This window comes from Oncorhynchus tshawytscha, linkage group LG27, assembly GCF_018296145.1.
Source record: "Oncorhynchus tshawytscha isolate Ot180627B linkage group LG27, Otsh_v2.0, whole genome shotgun sequence".
In the NCBI taxonomy this organism is placed as follows: Eukaryota; Metazoa; Chordata; class Actinopteri; order Salmoniformes; family Salmonidae; genus Oncorhynchus; species Oncorhynchus tshawytscha.
Genome location: NC_056455.1, coordinates 15,926,339 through 15,947,312, shown reverse-complemented (window position 1 = coordinate 15,947,312; position 20,974 = coordinate 15,926,339). Strand labels below are relative to the sequence as shown.

At 45.6% G+C, this 20,974-nt stretch overlaps 1 protein-coding gene and 1 long non-coding RNA gene across 4 annotated transcripts in view; both read right to left on the bottom strand.

Annotated features, from left to right (window-relative positions):
* Window positions 1–20,974, bottom strand: part of LOC112237970 (alpha-1,6-mannosylglycoprotein 6-beta-N-acetylglucosaminyltransferase B) — a 77,603-nt gene that overhangs the window by 24,263 nt on the left and 32,366 nt on the right. For all 3 annotated transcript variants that reach the window (XM_042307275.1, XM_042307276.1, XM_042307277.1), the window contains one exon: window positions 8,114–8,245. In XM_042307275.1, coding sequence (XP_042163209.1) covers window positions 8,114–8,245 — 132 coding nt within the window. The remainder of the gene's footprint in view (window positions 1–8,113; window positions 8,246–20,974) is intronic.
* On the bottom strand, window positions 1,758–3,078 carry LOC121841081. Its single transcript, XR_006080108.1, has 3 exons — window positions 2,389–3,078; window positions 1,975–2,028; window positions 1,758–1,801 (listed from the first exon to the last, which is right to left on the bottom strand). It is a non-coding gene; the product is annotated as an uncharacterized LOC121841081 (long non-coding RNA).

The window sequence follows — 20,974 nt, the reverse complement described above, 5'->3', positions numbered from 1 at the left end:
CCTACCTGCACTCACCTGCTCGGTCTACCCTACCTGCTCTGTCCACCCTACCTGCACTCACCTGCTCTGTCTACCCTACCTGCACTCACCTGCTCTGTCTACCCTACCTGCTCTGTCTACCCTACCTGCTCTGTCTACCCTACCTGCTCTGTCTACCCTACCTGCTCTGTCTACCCTACCTGCTCTGTCTACCCTACCTGCTCTGTCGACCCTACCTGCTCTGTCGACCCTACCTGCTCTGTCGACCCTACCTGCTCTGTCGACCCTACCTGCTCTGTCGACCCTACCTGCACTCACCTGCTCTGTCTACCCTACCTGCTCTGTCTACCCTACCTGCTCTCACCTGCTCTGTCGACCCTACCTGCTCTGTCGACCCTACCTGCTCTGTCGACCCTACCTGCTCTGTCGACCGTACCTGCACTCACCTGCTCGGTCTACCCTACCTGCACTCACCTGCTCGGTCTACTCTACCTGCACTCACCTGCTCTGTCTCCCCTACCTGCACTCACCTGCTCTGTCTACCCTACCTGCTCTGTCTACCCTACCTGCTCTGTCTACCCTACCTGCTCTGTCTACCCTACCTGCTCTGTCTACCCTACCTGCTCTGTCTACCCTACCTGCTCTGTCTACCCTACCTGCTCTGTCGACCCTACCTGCTCTGTCGACCCTACCTGCTCTGTCGACCCTACCTGCTCTGTCGACCCTACCTGCTCTGTCGACCCTACCTGCTCTGTCGACCCTACCTGCTCTGTCGACCCTACCTGCTCTGTCGACCCTACCTGCACTCACCTGCTCTGTCTACCCTACCTGCTCTCACCTGCTCTGTCGACCCTACCTGCTCTGTCGACCCTACCTGCTCTGTCGACCCTACCTGCTCTGTCTCCCCTACCTGCACTCACCTGCTCTGTCTCCCCTACCTGCACTCACCTGCTCTGTCTCCCCTACCTGCACTCACCTGCTCTGTCTCCCCTACCTGCACTCACCTGCTCTGTCTACCCTACCTGCTCTGTCCACCCTACCTGCACTCACCTGCTCTGTCTACCCTACCTGCTCTGTCTACCCTACCTGCTCTGTCTACCCTACCTGCTCTGTCTACCCTACCTGCTCTGTCGACCCTACCTGCTCTGTCGACCCTACCTGCTCTGTCGACCCTACCTGCTCTGTCGACCCTACCTGCTCTGTCGACCCTACCTGCTCTGTCGACCCTACCTGCTCTGTCGACCCTACCTGCTCTGTCGACCCTACCTGCTCTGTCGACCCTACCTGCTCTGTCGACCCTACCTGCTCTGTCGACCCTACCTGCACTCACCTGCTCTGTCTACCCTACCTGCTCTGTCGACCCTACCTGCTCTCACCTGCTCTGTCGACCCTACCTGCTCTGTCGACCCTACCTGCTCTGTCGACCCTACCTGCTCTGTCGACCCTACCTGCTCTGTCGACCCTACCTGCACTCACCTGCTCGGTCTACCCTACCTGCTCTGTCCACCCTACCTGCACTCACCTGCTCTGTCTACCCTACCTGCACTCACCTGCTCTGTCTACCCTACCTGCTCTGTCCACCCTACCTGCTCTGTCGACCCTAACTGCTCTGTCGACCCTAACTGCTCTGTCGACCCTACCTGCTCTGTCGACCCTACCTGCTCTGTCGACCCTACCTGCTCTGTCGACCCTACCTGCTCTGTCGACCCTACCTGCTCTGTCGACCCTACCTGCTCTGTCGACCCTACCTGCTCTGTCGACCCTACCTGCACTCACCTGCTCTGTCTACCCTACCTGCTCTGTCTACCCTACCTGCTCTCACCTGCTCTGTCGACCCTACCTGCTCTGTCGACCCTACCTGCTGTCGACCCTACCTGCTCTCACCTGCTCTGTCGACCCTACCTGCTCTGTCGACCCTACCTGCTCTGTCGACGCTACCTGCTCTGTCGACCCTACCTGCTCTCACCTGCCCTCACCTGCTCTGTCTACTCTCACCTGCTCTGTCGACCCTAACTGCTCTGTCGACCCTACCTGCTCTGTCGACCCTACCTGCTCTGTCGACCCTACCCTCGACCCTACCTGCTCTGTCGACCCTACCTGCTCTGTCGACCCTACCTGCTCTGTCGACCCTACCTGCTCTGTCGACCCTACCTGCACTCACCTGCTCTGTCTACCCTACCTGCTCTGTCTACCCTACCTGCTCTCACCTGCTCTGTCGACCCTACCTGCTCTGTCGACCCTACCTGCTCTGTCGACCCTACCTGCTCTGTCGACCCTACCTGCTCTGTCGACGCTACCTGCTCTCACCTGCCCTCACCTGCTCTGTCTACTCTCACCTGCTCTGTCTACCCTCACCTGCTCTGTCTACCCTACCTGCTCTGTCTACCCTACCTGCTCTGTCTACCCTACCTGCACTCACCTGCTCTGTCTACCCTACCTGCTCTGTCTACCCTACCTGCACTCACCTGCTCTGTCTAGACTGTCTCATTAAAAACGGTTGTTGTCACATTCTCTTGCATAATTAAACAAGTGTGTCAAAATAGCAGGATACCCTTGGATAAAAGGGTATCAACACAATTACACCTATCTAAACATACTTTACATTGTTTGAGAGATCAGACAATCACTATAATCCGAGTTCATTTTCGGAAATTGCTTTCATTTCATCTAATTTGTAAACATTAAACTGTATTAAATTATAACTTTTTTCAATGCCACAAAAAAAATGTACACCTATTAAAATAAAGTTATCCTCTTTCTTCTGATGTAAGTGTCGAGACGATACGTTCAATTCCAGAAAAAGCTTTAGTGTTCTTCTCGATTCAACAAACAGCCAATGTATCCCATTGAGCCCATTTCATCCATTACGGGGTGTGTTTGACATGTCTTTACAAACATTTCCGTTGTCGTAACGTTAACGGGGGGAAAACGACATGTGCAGGCAAGAGTATGAAGAGTAAGGAAAGGAAGAGGACGGATAGGGAAAGGAAGAGGACGGATAGGGAAAGGAAGGGGACGGATAGGGAAAGGTTGAGGACGGATATGGAAAGGAAGGGGACGGATAGGGAAAGGAAGGGGACGGATAGGGAAAGGAAGGGGACGGATAGGGAAAGGAAGGGGACGGATAGGGAAAGGAAGGGGACGGATAGGGAAAGGAAGGGGACGGATAGGGAAAGGAAGGGCACGGATAGGGAAAGGAAGAGGAAGGATAGGGAAAGGAAGGGGAAGGATAGGGAAAGGAAGAGGAAGGATAGGGAAAGGAAGAGGAAGGATAGGGAAAGGTTGAAGAAGGATAGGGAAAAGAAGTGGACGGATATGGAAAGGAAGAGGACGGATAGGGAAAGGAAGAGGACGGATAGGGAAAGGAAGAGGACGGATAGGGAAAGGAAGAGGACGGATAGGGAAAGGAAGAGGACGGATAGGGAAAGGAAGATGACGGATAGGGAAAGGAAGATGAAGGATAGGGAAAAGAAGTGGACGGATAGGGAAAGGAAGAGGACGGATAGGGAAAGGAAGAGGACGGATAGGGAAAGGAAGAGGACGGATAGGGAAAGGTTGAAGAAGGATAGGAAAAGGAAGAGGACGGATAGGGAAAGGTTGAAGAAGGATAGGGAAAGGAAGAGGACGGATAGGGAAAGGTTGAAGAAGGATAGGGAAAGGAAGAGGACGGATAGGGAAAGGAAGAGGACGGATAGGGAAAGGTTGAAGAAGGATAGGAAAAGGAAGAGGACGGATAGGGAAAGGTTGAAGAAGGATAGGGAAAGGAAGAGGACGGATAGGGAAAGGAAGAGGACGGATAGGGAAAGGTTGAAGAAGGATAGGAAAAGGAAGAGGACGGATAGGGAAAGGTTGAAGAAGGATAGGAAAAGGAAGAGGACGGATAGGGAAAGGTTGAAGAAGGATAGGAAAAGGAAGAGGACGGATAGGGAAAGGTTGAAGAAGGATAGGGAAAGGAAGATGACGGATAGGGAAAGGAAGATGACGGATAGGGAAAGGAAGATGAAGGATAGGGAAAGGAAGAGGAAGGATAGGGAAAGGAAGGATAGGGAAAGGAAGGATAGGGAAAGGAAGAGGACGGATAGGGAAAGGAAGAGGACGGATAGGGAAAGGAAGAGGACGGATAGGGAAAGGAAGAGGACGGATAGGGAAAGGAAGAGGACGGATAGGAAGGGGAAGAAGAGGAAGGATATGGAAAGGATAGGGAAAGGAAGAGGAAGGATAGGGAAATGAAGGGGAAGGAAAGGTTGAGGAAGGATAGGGAAAGGAAGCGGAAAGGATAGGGGAAGGATAGGGAAAGGAAGAGGAAGGATAGGGAAAGAAGAGGAAGGATAGGGAAAGGAAGGGGAAGGATAAGGAAAGGTTGAGGACGGATAGGGAAAGGAAGAGGAAGGATAGGGAAAGGAAGAGGAAGGATAGGGAAAGGATAAGGAAAGGTTGAGGAAGGATAGGGAAAGGAAGAGGACAGATAGGGAAAGGAAGAGGAAGGGGAAGGATAAGGAAAGGTTGAGGAAGTATAGGGAAAGAAGAGGAAGGATAGGGAAAGGAAGGGGACGATAAGGAAAGGTTGAGGAAGGATAGGGAAAGGAAGAGGATGGATAGGGAAAGGAAGAGGTAGGATAGGGAAAGGAAGGGGAAGGTTGAGGAAGGATAGGGAAAGGAAGAGGACGGATAGGGAAAGGAAGAGGAAGGATAGGGGAAGGATATGGAAAGGAAGAGGAAGGATAGGTAAAGAAGAGGAAGGATAGGGAAAGGAAGAGGACGGATAGGGAAAGGAAGAGGACGGATAGGGGAAGAAGAGGTAGGATATGGAAAGGAAGAGGAAGGATAGGGAATGGAAGCCATTTGAGAATACTGAAAGGGTGAGTCGAGCACGGAGCATTGTTTTATCTCCCAGCTTCATCAGCTCTGCATATCCAGACTGGTTGATTTATCAGTGTCCTGCATCTCTACGCAGTCTGGGGACCTGCAGAGGAAATTAAAGTATTAGCCTGCCAGACTGGGACAGTTGGTACACATCGGCTAATCAAGTGACCTTGGATTGACACCGATGGGAATCCATGGTGAATTATTTCAGCAGCATGTACTGCCTGGGCCGGGACTGAGGGCCTCGTAAAAGAGTCTTATAGGACCTCAAAATAATCGGATTTCTCCTGTGCCATCTATTCAAACATAATTCCATTGCTGCATAGATATCTGTCTGTAATGCAAATGATCCATGAGGAAAACAATCATATTGGCATTTGGTCAGTCATCTTCATTAGGAGCTTCATTGTGTGATCGCAAACACTAGTGTGTGCACTACAAATATTGTGCTGTGTTTGCATGTCTATCACAGGAGGCTGCTGAGGGGAGAACGGCTCATAATAATGGCCGGGAAAAGGAGCAGATGGAATGGCATCATACACCTGCTAACCATGTGTTTGATACCATTCACTCATTGCGCTCCAGTCATTACCACGAGCCCGTCCTCCACAGTTAAGGTGCCACCAACCTCATGTGGTCTCTATAATAATATTAGTGTGTGTGTGTGTGCGTGTGTGTGTGTGCGTGTAGAGGGATTTGCTCTGTTTCGATTTGCTCTGTACCACAAAGTTTGATCTGGCAGGCCAGCCACTTAGTTAACCAACCAAATGCATAGCTGGAGCCCTGAGCTGGAGAAAATGTATTTGGCTCATCATAGTTGAAGGTAGACTGAGTGAAATGATGTTGCCACGAGCAGCATCGCAGGTATTGCGATGAGCGATATGCACGACTTCGCTTTCACACAGTCACACAAAGCATCTGTGCAAGTGCACAGGTTCGCCTCACACTTTTATCATGTGGTAGCCACGGGACAAAAACAGAGGAGAAGTTGAGACTCACGCTTCAAAGCTCTTAGTTGTCGTGGAAATTGACCACTATGCTGTATTCTTTCTGCATCTATGACATATTAATGTCTACCTTTAACTTAAGCAGTGGGGTAGCACCCCCCCCGAACTTTAGGGTGCACATGCAAGTGTGCTGATGTTTGAGTGCATGCATGTGTATAATGAGCTAAATGGAGATTGTGGAACAGGAAATTGAATATGCAGCTAGGGACAAAACAGACTGGAACACTACTCCACAGTATAATGTAATATAACAGAACAGATTTATCACACCCCAGACATATTAGTTTCTCTCCAACCAAGAAATGGAAACATTATCATTTTCACTTTTACAATCCTATCACTTAAAATTGTCCTGCAATAACTAGGACCAATAAATACATGTTTTATTTGCTTAGTCGACACTTTGCGGGCCTCTGGCAACTTCCTGTACATTGCAAAGTTCAAAATATATACAGATAACTCAGGGGCTTTAAAACCTCTCTAGGATAGGGGACGCAAGCGTCCCACTTGGCCAAAAGCCAGGGAAAATGCAGCGCGGCAAATTCAAATAAAATGATATAAAAATCAAACTTTCATTAAGTCACACATGTAAGATACTAAATTAAAGCTACACTCGTTGTGAATCCAGCCAACATGTCAGATTTTAAAAAGGCTTTTCGGCGAAAGCATAAGAAGCTATTATCTGATGATAGCACAACAGTAAACAAAGAGAGTAGCATATTTCAACCCTGCAGGCGCTACACAAGACGCAGAAATAAAATATAAATCATGCCTTACCTTTGACAAGATTCTTTTGTTGGCACTCCAATATGTCCCATAAACATCACAATTGGTCCTTTTGTTCGATTAATTCCATCTATATATATCCAAAATGTCCATTTATTTGGCGCGTTTGATCCAGAAAAAAACAGCTTCCAATTTGCGCAATGTCACTACAAAATATTTCAAAAGTTACCTGTAAATTTTGCCAAAACTACAAACTGCTTTTGTAATACAACTTTAGGTATTTTTAAACGTTAATAATCGATCAAATTGAAGACGGGTCAATCTGTGTTCAATACAGGAAGACAAAAAACCAACGCTACTTTTCAAGTCTTGCGCATCTCTCAACAGTGTTACCCAGTTCCTAGATGGCCGTACTTCTTCATTGCACAAAGGAATAACCTCAAACCTCAACCAAATTCCAAAGACTGGTGACATCCAGTGGAAGCGGTAGGAACTGCAAACAAGTGCCTAAGAAATATCGTTTCCCAATGAGAACTCACTGAACAGACAGAGACCTCAAAAAAAGAAATTCTGAATGATTAGTCGTCTGAGTTTTGCCTGCTACATAAGTTCTGTTATACTCACAGACATGATTCAAATGGTTTTAGAAACTTGTGTTTTCTATCCAAATATCCTAATAATATGCATATCTTGTATTCTTGGCATGAGTAGCAGGAAGTTGAAATTGGGCAAGCTATTTATCCAAGTGAAAATGCTGCCCCCTGTACCTGCCATTTCTCCACTGTGCTACTTAGCATTTCTCTCAGTCAATCTGGGACTCATTATTTACCCAATTGATCGCTGTGTGGGCTGCTCTCATGCAGATTCCCCCTGGATGCCTATGGTGACTCACAGGGGACCAACCAGCTGACCAAATACCAGCCAATAAGGGCAGCAGGCCAATAAGCCAATGAGTAACCAGCACAACAGAAATGCCAGCAACAAAGAAACACACAGAGAGTTTAACTTACACGTCACATGGAAAAGTCTGTTCCTCCTCCAGAAGAGATAAATTCATATTTGGCAGTGATATGGTGCATAGTACATTCCATGCCTACACTCACAGTAAGCACACACCCACAAAGACATATACAGCTGCGGTCTTCTAAAGTGTCTAAAATAAGTAGACACTTAAAAAACCTTTGGTGTTCACACATGTATTTCTTTGATTTATAACTGCACAGGACCAAGAAAGAAAATAATCTAAAATGAAATTTATAATTTTCTCTGAGTAAAAAAATAACTAAATTATAAAATATGGACTAAATTATAAAATATTCTAATTAATTTTGTTGGAGGCGAGTGATTCTCGTTTTTATCCATCTATCCTACCTGTGGTATGTTGCAGGTGCCTACAGGGTAAACATTGCCATTCAACCAGTTTTGAAAAGAGAAAAAAGAAATCAGAACATTCTGCTCCATTGCACTGCATTGTAAAGTGCAAGGGTGCCAATATATTTGACCGCAACTGTATAGGAAAACAGAAAAAACCCACTGACTTGTGCTTCCTCAGAGAGAGACCCATGTGCTGCCTCATCTGCTGCAGGCCATGGTAGTCCGTGTAGATGAGGTCAAAGGGCAGAGGTCCTGTCAGGGGGCAGCTTCCTCTTCCAGGGGGGACCCCAAGAAACCTGCACACACAGGAAACACACAGAAGCTCGGCTCAGATACAGCAAACACGTCACAACACAACTTAATCACTGTATGTACAGTACCAGTCAAAAGTTTGGACACACCTACTCATTCAAGGGTTTCTCTTTATTTTTACTATTTTCTACATTGTAGTATAATAGTAAAGACATCACAACTATGAAATAGCACATATGGAATCATGTAGTAACCAAAAAAATTGTTAAACAAATCAAAATATATTTTATATTTGAGATTCGTCTAAGTAGCCACCCTTGGCCTTGATGACAGCTTTGCACACTCTTGGCATGTGTTATTTCATAGGTTTGATGTCTTCACATGTATTCTACAATGTAGAAAATAGTAAAAAGAAAGAAAAACCCTTGAATGAGTAGGTGTGTCCAAACTTTTGACTGGTAATGTATGTCCACTGTCAATATGAGAGGAATGTATATTAACAATTGACACAGAGAATAACAGACTTGGAAAATAAATACATTATAGGGAACTGAACAATGTGTCGTAAAACTGTACATCCACACAATGAAGGGAACAAGACACAGTAAAAAGCAGCGGAAATACTATGTTGCTGTAAAAAGCAGCAGAAATACTATGTTGCTGTAAAAAGCACCTAAAATACTATGTTGCTGTAAAAAGCAGCTGACATACTATTTTGCTGTAAAAAGCTGAAATGCCTTAAGGGGGTAATTCTAATGCTCTGAAATGGCCAGGACGCTTCCATAAATGTTGTGTGCCATCTCCCATGTGGTGTGTGTGAGAGAGCAATGGGGAGCCACAGCCGTCAGAGCTCCCAGCTCTAGTCACATCAACTAGATGTGTCTGGTTTAAGGGGAATGATATCAGAAGTCTGATAGGTGGAGGTGCAGAAATGGGTCAGAGAATGTTCCTAATTCAGCCATTGGTTTGCCACTCGCTCTATGTGCAATTAGTAGGGAAATTAAAAGGTATGTGTGTGTTGCCGTGTGCAATAAAACAAGCAATGCATCTCAGCTCACCTCAAGAAGCCTAAGCTCTTTAGACTTTCCGCACTAAAAACGGTATTGTCATGAAAACAATCATTTGCTTGCCAAAATGCAAACAAACACATTTGAATTTATTTCCCTTTGTAAACAATTCTCTACACCAGCCACCTGGCTCTGAAAAACACCTGCAGATTTGTAAATAAAGGGTTTGTAAATAAATGTTTCAAAACAGAGGGTGGACCCTGCCTGTTATTCACATATTCTGATGTCTGTCACCACAATATTACCTGACTCTCTCATAGGAGTGACTCACTCTCAATAACCATTGATGTTGTTGATTATTTAGCCATATCATTGACCCACAATCACCCCAGAGAGATAACAGATAGGCAGGCAGTATGTACAGGGATATCTAAACACCTGATTTACCATATCATTGACCCACAATCACCCCAGAGAGATAACGGATAGGCAGGCAGTATGTACAGGGATATCTAAACACCTGATTTACCATATCATTGACCCACAATCACCTCAGAGAGATAACGGATAGGCAGGCAGTATGTACAGGGATATCTAAACACCTGATTTACCATATCATTGACCCACAATCACCTCAGAGAGATAACGGATAGGCAGGCAGTATGTACAGGGATATCTAAACACCTGATTTACCATATCATTGACCCACAATCACCCCAGAGAGATAACGGATAGGCAGGCAGTATGTACAGGGATATCTAAACACCTGATTTACCATATCATTGACCCACAATCACCCCAGAGAGATAACGGATAGGCAGGCAGTATGTACAGGGATATCTAAACACCTGATTTACCATATCATTGACCCACAATCACCTCAGAGAGATAACGGATAGGCAGGCAGTATGTACAGGGATATCTAAACACCTGATTTACCATATCATTGCTGTCTGTAATGCATGGCTGAGTAGGGAGAAGCTTCCAAATGACACCCTGTGGAAGAGGTAGTGAGGCATTGGAATGAAAATGACAGCTATCTGCCTCCTATCCAGACTTTTCTCTCTTGAGCTGTCAGAAATGAACACAATTCTGCAGCTACCACTTATGCTAATGACCGTAACACCAAAAATTGGAGTCCAGGAAATTGGCCACTCGTTACAATTTCCAGAAATATCTGGTGTTCTCTGACTGACTGTGAACCAGTCTAAGTTTTGCTATTCAGCGAAGGAGACACAAATCAAACCCCACACACACTGACATTAGTCAGGCATACAAGGTAAACATGTAAATTGCAGGTCTTGATTAATTCCTCCGGATTCCACTTTACAGAGTGGCTAGGTTTCTAATGTTGGAGTGTTCTTCAGATGCAGTGAGATTGCCCTAGTCAGCAGCCAGAGTAATTGCTTCCCTTTGCTAGAGCCAAAGTTTCAGGAGGCTGTCAGACACAAAATGGCCCCTGCAATCAAACGGTTTTCAGCTGAATTATGTCTGCCTCTAAATTATACGATTTTTTTGTGATTGCACAGCAGACGGGAATATTGTCAACACATTGCCTTTTTAAAGGGAGATGGACAGCCTCTGTGGGAGAGGAAATGTAATTGCAGGGGGGAGACAGGTAGAGCAGTTCTGTAAATGACATGGTATAAGCAGAGGTAGAGATAATGGTAGCTAAAAGATGATGTTATCCACCTCAAAATTCAATGTAACTTATTTTTATACTATCCAACTAGTTGAGTTTGTTGAATAGTTGAATTTGACCCAGATCTGGTCCATACAGCACAACACGTTTGTCCATAATGTGCATTCTGCACACAAAATCTTGTTAACATAACCTGATTGCACAGTTTCCAGGCTAAGTTGTATAGATCTATGTAGATGAAGGATGACAGTGTTTGTGTGGTTGATTACATGCTTTGCCCTGTGGTCTTCTGAATGTGTTCGTGCTCACAGCTGTTCCTGCGGGGCTTTGCAATAACAGCAGAAAGGCTTAGACTGCTACTGTATAAATAGTGTGAATAAACAGACACAAACAGTCACACACACACACCTGCAAATAAAAGTATTGATTTTGCTTTTGTTTGCTCAACTGATTTAGTTGGAATTGCAAACGGGTGGAAACAGGCACGGTAGAATGTTCCTCTGCAGTAGATTTGATAATGAGCAGAGAGTGTCAGCCGTCACTGCTTTAGACTAGAGCTTTGTCAGTCAATTGTATAAAGGCTTACAAAAACAAAAAGGGGTCTTCACTCAAGAGTGGATTCAATTCTCTTTGCCTGCACCTCACTCAAAAATAGATTGCACTAGTCAAGCCACTTGTATGGAGGTATGCCTGTGTGTGCATCCAAACAGCACCCAAACACAAGCCGTGTACACTTCACCTGACTGGAATTAATCTGATTGCAGTGTGGGCCTGCATAGTAACCCGAAGACCTACAGTAAAATCATACCCTGTGTCTGGCATTCAAATAACTCAACTTGGAAAGTTTGCATTTTTGTCGGGTAGTGTCATGTTTTACTATTGGAAATGAACACGCCAGGCTTAATTTCAAGCATGACTGCTCCTAAATGGGGTGATTTGCCCCTACTGTGGCAAACTTTCACTCCCAAAATGGCATTGGCATGCCTCACCTTTCTGTGTGTGTGTGTGTGTGTGGGGGGATTTGCTCTGTATTTTATTAAGGACAGATACACTGTAGCAAAGTCAGAATGGTCAATCTAATACACCCCCACAAGGGAAGTGAAGTAGCTGCGAGACATTCTCTCACCTTGAAAAGCTAGAGAAGTAATTTAACCTCACCATGGCTCAAGCAGTGGCATACCTACCTTCCCCAGGGACAACAGTAGATTTAACAATATACAGCTTTCTATTCTATTTTATATTATGACACGTAGTGTATCTGACATCTGTATCTGTTCTAAATACTGTGGCTTCACCTGTGCCTTGTGTCATGTAAAAATCTTCCCTGCGTGAAAAACTTCCCAATCGTTCTGATTGGGACATCATGTTGTAAAATTCCGTACAGCATGAAAATGTTCCCAGTTTAAGAATTAAAAGGCTGAGCTCGTTCGGATGTCTCTCTAAGACACCCATGACACCTTGCAGCAGTTCAGACAGGTGGAACTCATCTAACCCACTGAAAAGAGGCATTTATAACCTTGAATATCACATTTCATTTAATTGTATTAGTGCTTCGTAAACAACAGGTGTGGACAACCTTCCCAACAACGCAGAGAAAGAAAATAGTGAAATAATAGAAAAGTAAAACACGTAATAATAAAAGTAACAATAAATACATAATGAGTGACAACTTGGCTATATACACAGTACCGAGTCAATGTGCAGGGGTGCGAAGTAATTGAGGTAGATATTTAATAGAACTAGGAATAAAAAACAGATAAACAGTAGCAGAAGCATATTTGATAAGTCAAAGTTCAATGTAGATAGTTAAATAGTTAACCAGATTCCTACCCAGACTAACTATTTAGCAATCTTATGGCTTGGGGGTAGAAGCTATTCAGGATCCTGTTGTTTCCAAACTTGGTACATCATCACAGCTTGCAGTGCAGTAGCAGAGAGAACAGTCTATGACTTGTATGTCTTGAGTCTTTGGCAATTTTTAGGGCTTTCCAAGGACACCGCCTGGTATAGTGGTCCTGGATGGCAGCTAGCTCGGGTCTAGTGATGTACTGGCCTGTAAGCACTACCCTCTGTAGCTCCTTATAGTCAGGTGCCAAGCAGTTGCAATACCAAGTGGTGATACAGCCAGTCAAGATGCTCTCAATGGTGCAGCTCTAGAACTTTCTAAGGATCTGAGGACCCATGCCAAATCTTTTCAGCCTCCTGGGGGGGGTATTGTCGTGCTCTCATCACAACTGGGTTGGTGTGTGTGAACCTGGATACATCCTTAGCTATGTGGACACCGAGGAACTTGAAGTTCTCCACTACAAGCCCCGTTGATGTGAATGGGGACGTGCACGGCCCTCCATTTCCTGTAGTCCACAATAAGCTCCTTTGTCTTGCTGACATTGAGGGAGAGGTTGTTCTCCTGGCACCACACTGCCAAGTCTCTGACCTCCCTATAGGTTCTCATCGTTGTCAGTGATCAGGCCTACCACCGTTGTGTCACCAAAAACATAATGATGGTGTTGGAGCCGTGTGCAGCCACACAGTCATGGGTGAACAGGGAGTACAGGAGTGGACTAAGCATGCATCCCTGAGGGGCCCCCGTGTTGAGGGTCAGCATGGTGGATGTGTTGTTGCTTACCCTCACCGCCTGGGGAGGCCTGTCAGGAAGTCCAGGATCCAGTTGCAGAGAGAGGTGTTCAATTCCAGGGTCCTTAGCAATGAGCTTGGAGGCACTATGGTCTTGAATGCTAAGCTGTAGTCAATGAACAGCATTCTCACATAGGTGTTCCTCTTGCACAGGTGGGAAAGGGCAGTGTGGAGTGCAATAGAGATTCTGTCATCTGTGGATCTGTTGGTGTGTTATCCAAATTAGAGTAGATCCAAGGTGTCTGGGATGATGGTGTTGATGTGAGCCATGACCAGCCAAGCATTTCATGGCTACAGATGTGAGTGCTAAGGGCGATAGTCATTTAGACAGGTTACCTTGGGGTTCTTGGGCACAGGTATGGTGGTCTGATTGAAACATGTATGTATTACAGACTGGGTCAGAGAGTGGCTGAAAATGTCAGTGAAGACACTTGCCAACTGGTCAGCACATGCTCTGAGTATGCATCCTGGTAATCCCTTTGGCCCTGCGGCCTTGTGAATGTTAACCTATTTAAAGGTCTTACTCACGTTGGCTACAGAGAGAGTGATCACACTGTCGTCCGGAACAGCTGGTGCTCTCATGCATGGTTCAGTGTTGCTTGCCTCGAATCAAGCATAGAAGGCATTTAGCTCGTCTGGTAGACTCGTGTCACAGAGCAGCTCGTAGCTGGGTTTCCCTTTGTACTCCATTATAGTTTGCAAGCCCTGCCACATCCGACAAGCATCAGAGCCTATTCGATCTGTTGTATTGACGCATTTCCTGTTTGATGGTTCATCGGCGGGCGTAGAGGGATTTCTTGCGTCCGGATTAGTGTCCCTCTTCTGGTTGGGATATGTCTACATACATACGGTCACTGTGGGAACGTCGTTGTGCACTTATTAATGAAGTCAGTGACTGATGTGGTAAACTTCTCAATGCCATCGGATAAATCCCGGAACATACTCCAGTCTGTGCTAGCAAAACAGTCCTGCATCACTGGTACTTACTGTTTGAGTTTTTATTTAAAGCATGAATCAGGAGGATTGAGTTATGGTCAGATTAGCCAAATGGAGGGTGAGGGAGAGCTTTGTATGTGTTTCTGTGTGTGGAGTAAAGGTGATCTAGAGTTTTTTTGCTTCTAGTTGCACAAGTGACATGCTGGTAGAAATTAGGTAAGAGGGATTTCAGTTTTCCTGCATTAAAATCACTGGCCACTAGGAGCACTGCTTCTGGATTAGCATTTTCTTGTTTGCTTATAGCCATACACAGCTTGTGAAGTGTGGTCTTAATGCCAGCATTGGTTTGATGTGGTAAATAGACAGCTACAAAAAATATAGGTGAAAACTCTTGATAAATAGAGTTTATAGCTTATCATGAGGTATTCTTACTCAGGCGAGCAGATTCCTTAATATTACAGATCGCGCGCCAACTAACGAAGAGACACGCACCTCCCCCTTTGAGCTTACCCGACACTGCCCTTCTGTCCTGCCGATGCATATTTAAAACAGCTAGATGTATATTGTCCTAGTTCAGCCACAACTCAGAGAAAGACAGAATATTACAGTTCTTCAGGTCCCGTTGAAAGTATAGTCTCAAACAGAACTCATCCAGTTTGTTCTCCAGCGATTGTACATTCGCCAATAGAACTGAATTATGGTATTTATTAGAACATATAAAAAATGATTTAAGGGATAGATCAGATAAAAGATGTGGTGTGATAATGTGAGAACAAATGTTTAATAATTACAAAGTGCCTTATGTGACCCCATGAGGCAGTATTGCACACAAATGCACTAAATCTGCTGTGTTCAGGGCTTTACTTGGATATATGCAAATCCCTGCACACTTGGAGAGAACAGGGGGATTACATTTGCAGTTATGGAGCTGAAAATGAGCAGCAGTTGAATAAGAAGCAACACATGCACGCACGTGCACAAACAAATACACACACTGAGTCTGACGCACACACTAGAGGAAAGACATCTGGGGCTGACTGTCCTGCTGAGAGTTCAGCAGGAGTGGGAGAGAGTAGGTGAAGAAAGGGGGAGGGGGGAGAGAGAAGGAGCGGAAGAAGAGAGGGGAGGATGGACTGGCACCCCATGAGAAAAGAACTAGCTACATGCACCAGGCCATCTTGGTGTATCCCACTGAGTGGACTGGCCACCTGCACCGTGCTGCCAGATATCAGAGAGAGAACCTTATACTGTAGCTGAGCAGAAGTCTATCTCACAGAGAGGAGGAAGTCAGGCGGTGAGGAGAATTGGCCGTGGCAGATGCCGTGCCACATTCACAGGAAGGAGGCCGGGGTGGGGCCATGGGGTGCAGAGGGCTCAGTGTGGAAGAAAAGAAACAGGCAGAGAGAGGGTAGTGGCAGCGTGGAGACCTGCTTGGCAGAGCAGAGCCAGGCATAGTAATGAGCCAGTTGAGAGAGTTGGGCATAAGAGACTGAGACGCTGCCTCCGTCAACAACAAAAGCACAGCTTCCTCTTAATGTGGAACACCCACTCGTTATGCTATTTCCGCACTTTTATTCACTGATTGCTTATTGTTAGTGTTGAATGTCGACCGCCCACTTTTTGGCTCTGTATAGTCAGCCCTGTGAGTCAAAATCTCAATGTGGAGAAGATTGACTGGAGCTAGCAGACACTACTGCAGCTACTGTGAACTGTGTTTGGGATCTCCTGCTCCATGTCTACTGCAGGATATATACAGTATACAACAGCTGTTCATATTTGGTCCTATTTTCAAAATACAGGGTGTGTCCAATTAAATGTCACAATGTTCAAGTGGAACAAATCAAAGAGCAATGTAAATATTTGTATGAACATAACAATATTCAACAACTGAGACAAACTGAACAAGTTCCACAGACATGTGACTAACAGAAATATAATAATGTGTCCCTGAACAGAGGGAGGGGGGTCAAAATCAACAGTAACAGTCAGTATCTGGTGTGGCCACCAGCTGCATTAAGTATTGCAGTGCATGTCCTCCTCATGGACTGAGCCAGATTTGCCAGTTCTTGCTGTGAGATGTTACCCCACTCTTCCACCAAAGCACCTGGAAGTTCCCGGACATTTCTGGGGGAATGGCCTTAGCCCTCACCCCCCGATCCAACTTGTCCCAGACGTGCTCAATGGGATTGAGATCCGGGCTCTTCTCTGGCCATGGCAGAACACTGACATTCCTGTCTTGCAGGAAATCACGCACAGAACAAGCAGTATGGCTGGTGGCATTGTCATGCTGGGGGGTCATGTCAGGATGAGCCTGCAGGAGGGGTACCACATGAGGGAGGAGGATGTCTTCCCTGTAACGCACATCGTTGAGATTGCCTGAAATGACAACAAGCTCAGTCCGATGATGCTGTGACACACCACCCCAGATCATGACGGACCCTCCACCTCCAAATCAATCCCGCTCCAGAGTACAGGCCTCAGTGTAACGCCTCCTTGCAGCATGCCTAAGGCACGTTCACGCAGATGAGCAGGGACCCTGGACATATTTCTTTTGGTGTTTTTCAGAGTCAGTAGAAAGGCCTCTTTAGTGTCCTATGTTTTCATAACTGTGACCTTAATTGCCTACCATCTGTAAGCTGTCAGTGTCTTAACGACCGTTCCACAGTTGCATGTTGATTAATTCTTTATGGTTCATTGAACAAGCATGGAAAACAGTGTTTAAACCCTTTACAATTAATATCTGTGAAGTTATTTGGATTTATACGAATTCTCTTTGAAAGACAGGGTCCTGAAAAAGGGACGTTTCTTATTTTGCAGAGTTTACAATACAGCATATAGTAGAGGGAACTAGCAGCGATTGCAATATCTTGCATCCATATGTTGTTTACTGTAGCGATTTAAACTGGATGAAAACTGACATGCAACACTGTCGAAAACACACCATGTAGTCTTTTGGTCTCAATCTCATTTAGGCATCACGACTCTTTTGATGAAGTCGAATCCCTCTCGCTGCAGCTAAATGAAGTCACATGATTCTATCATGTTATCGTGCCGTGACCCAAATGCTTTGATCACTGCGAGCGATAAAAATCTGCCCTCAACTCTGATTCTGTAAAAGTGCTGCGCACTGCAACATATTGTAAACACACAGCAGTCTATTTTTAACAGGGCTGCTTTAGTTTGGCTTTTCAAAGCTGAGAAACAAAAGCACATCGTTGGAAAGGCTGGAGGGTGAGAGAGCGCAGTAGCACTTGCAGGCACACACAGCAGCCCCCATTCTGGAAGCCTAATGGGGGCCTAAATCAGTCTCAAAGGGTGATTTGATAGGGGTAAAACGACAGGGAGAGTTATGTTTCTTAGTGCCTCCTTCCCATACACATAGTGGCTGTGCTCTTATCGATGCTATCTCTGATCCCAGATCAGTTTGACCCCACACGTCATTTATTGCACGGTTCTATGATGCTTCTGATTGGACTCGTGCTGAGGGTTCAAATGATGCATGTTCCTCATATTGTGGAATCACCCCCTCCCTTTCCCTCTCTCTCCTACTGGTCTCAGAGGGTGGAGGACAGAGTCTGTGTGGGTGGAGACACACAGAGCTGCTGTATGAGGGGTTCTCAGTATTCTCCTGGCCCTGTCGTCACTGCAGAGCCAGCCATCCAGCTCTGTCAGGCTGTTATCCCCTCCCTCTCCTCCTCAGGTGTTGATAAACCATGCTCTGGTGCTGGCTAATTACTCACGTCGCACTGGGAGGAACAGGGGGAGATCCCCTAGAGGAAGTGACAGCACATAGCACATGTGATGCTGTTCCCGACAAATATGATGTCACAACCACTGAGGCTCCCCCTTCAATTGACCTCCCCTCCGTTGACAGAGACTGGAGCCTCATCACTTCCTCCCATCCCCACTCTCAGCCTAGTGACTCATCTGCCCGTCAAGGCAACACAGCAGAGGAAGAGGGTGACCAATAATGGGATGTTTCCATTTTTTAAATGTTAGACATTTAGCAGACACTCTTATCCAGAGTGACTTACGGTGGTGAGGGCATACAGTATATTTTCAGACTTTTTTTTTTCATACTGTGACATAGAAAAACACACTGCACCATCCCCAACTACTACCACAACTTGACCAACCGCAACAGAAAAATGGGCTTACATTAATCATGAAAATGTACAGATGGAACAGACCTTGGAGAATGACTTTTCCAGCTGTTTTTCTGTGCGAAGGCGGACTTGATGAATCTGGCTGCATGCAGAGGAGCGTCCTCCTCTCTGTCCAAAAATATCATTAAAAATATACCAAAGCAGCTTAGTTAAGCATCTGCAAGCGACGTGAGCCAGAAACGTATACCGAGAAAAAAAAAGACTCTCGGCTAAAGTAGCGAGTGGAACGGAGACGTCTGAATAAAAAAGATTGTATGAAAAAAAGAGAGCCAGAGGACTAGTCCATAAAGCTGGCAGGGGAAGTGACAAATGAGAAATAATTACAACCACTCAAGCAAACTGCTTGGTTTCATCCAAACCACCAGGTAGTGTAGCTACTACTAATCTATATCTAACTTAGAGTAGTAGTAGCTACAGTATCTGGTGGTTTGGATGAAACCAAGAAACCCACGATCTGCAAAACATCAATACAAACCATTGTCCTCTCATAACAGCCGATGCAGACCATGGGATATTAGGATGACATGTTTCACAGGCTGAGTGGGAGAGATAGAAGGATGAAATCTAAATAGATACAACCCTGGGGGAATCTGTGGGAATGCACCCCATATAGCAATCTGTCAACTTGAGAGGGGGGGGGGTAGAGATGGAGAGAAATGTCAGACTTTCCTATTCATTAATGGTCCTGGAAAGGAATTTATTGGACATTCAGCATCTCTTTTATTGGCCAATTTGAGAAGATAGGATCATAAAAAGAGTGGGAAATGTACTGCGTCTCTTTTCTCTGTGAGAAAAAGGGGGAAATGGTCTGTCTGATAAATCCAATAGGCTCCAATTTCAACCTTCTATTATATTTTCTCTAAGGCTACACATTACATTTCCTGACAAATAGAGAGCTGCATGGGCCTTACAGTAGACCATCACATTCACATATACCAATAAACAAACACACTAGAACACATGAACACACACACAGCATTTCAACCTTTGGAAACAGAGCCTAACTTGGCTTTAGCACAGCTCCAATTTGTTTCTGATTGACAATTACTGTCAGTCTCATGCGGTTTCATCAACATTCACAAAACACATTCCCTGTGGTGACAATGCAGTAATTCAATACTCCATGACACCAATTAGTGAGGTAAATAATAGCGTGGGCAGAAGAGGCGGAATCCCATCCGCTCTCACTGATCTCCAGTCTACCCTTATCAAAGCCGCTTTCTTCAAAACTCCAATTTGAGATCACAGGGAAGCTCTAAGTCTTCAGTGCAGCTCGAACTCGGACGCTTCCCCACAGTGAGGAATATGTGTTCAATAACAGAAGCCACACCATATGCTGCTGCCTGTCCAATTTCTCTCAGCCTCACGTCTGCACTGGCAGGAATCGACAATATCCAATATCTCCAGTCCGACTTAAACACTGCGGTTTAGACCAGGGCGGGTGAAACTGGGAAAGGGTAAATGATAAAAGGAGAGGCAGGGACTGGGTCCTCCAAGACGTTTATGGCATTTACTCCCAGATAGAACCATCTGCTCTCTTAACTCCAGCAGTCACACCTGGCCGACTTGAAAATCAATAGCGTTATCTTTTCAGATGGATAAATAAAGCCTTGGTTAGACCGGATGTTGCTCTGTGGCCCAGCCAGCCACTGCTATCAGTCTGGGGTCAGTGAGCTGGGAGAGGAACACATAAATGCTGTCTGTCTGGGGTCAGTGAGCTGGGAGAGGAACACATAAACGCTGTCTGTCTGTGGTCAGTGAGCTGGGAGAGGAACACATATAAACGTTGTCTGTCTGGGGTCAGTGAGCTAGGAGAGGAACACATAAATGTTGTCTGTCTGGGGTCAGTGAGCTAGGAGAGGAACACAAACGTTGTCTGTCTGGCGTCAGTGAGCTGGGAGAGGAACACATAAACACCTTCTGTCTGGCTGGAACTCCAATCCACAGGGAGACAGGAGGCTTATCAGGGTGAGACCAAACACACTGTGTGGGAATGAATCCTGAGATGGACTGCCTTATACATGGTTACACATCACCTAAAAAGGCAAGACGGTATAAATAGAGATGGGTTTATAAGATATGTATGACATGAGTGCCAGAGAATTAAGCTTGTTTGTTCATCCAAATGTGTGTGCAAAAAACATCTCAAAGTGGGAAAAATATCATGATGTCACAACAAGTCACATGACTCTCAATAAATATGTCACAGGACTAGAGCATTCGTGAGGGGATTAAGAATTGACAGAACAGTTCGAATGGCCACAGTACGGTTCTCCCTGGAGCTATCCATGGTGCTGAAAAAGTCCTCTCTCATGCATGACTTTATATACTTTGAGCCAGAAGAAGAAGTTATGAACCACTAGTCTGAATACTGTGATTGGTCCCATC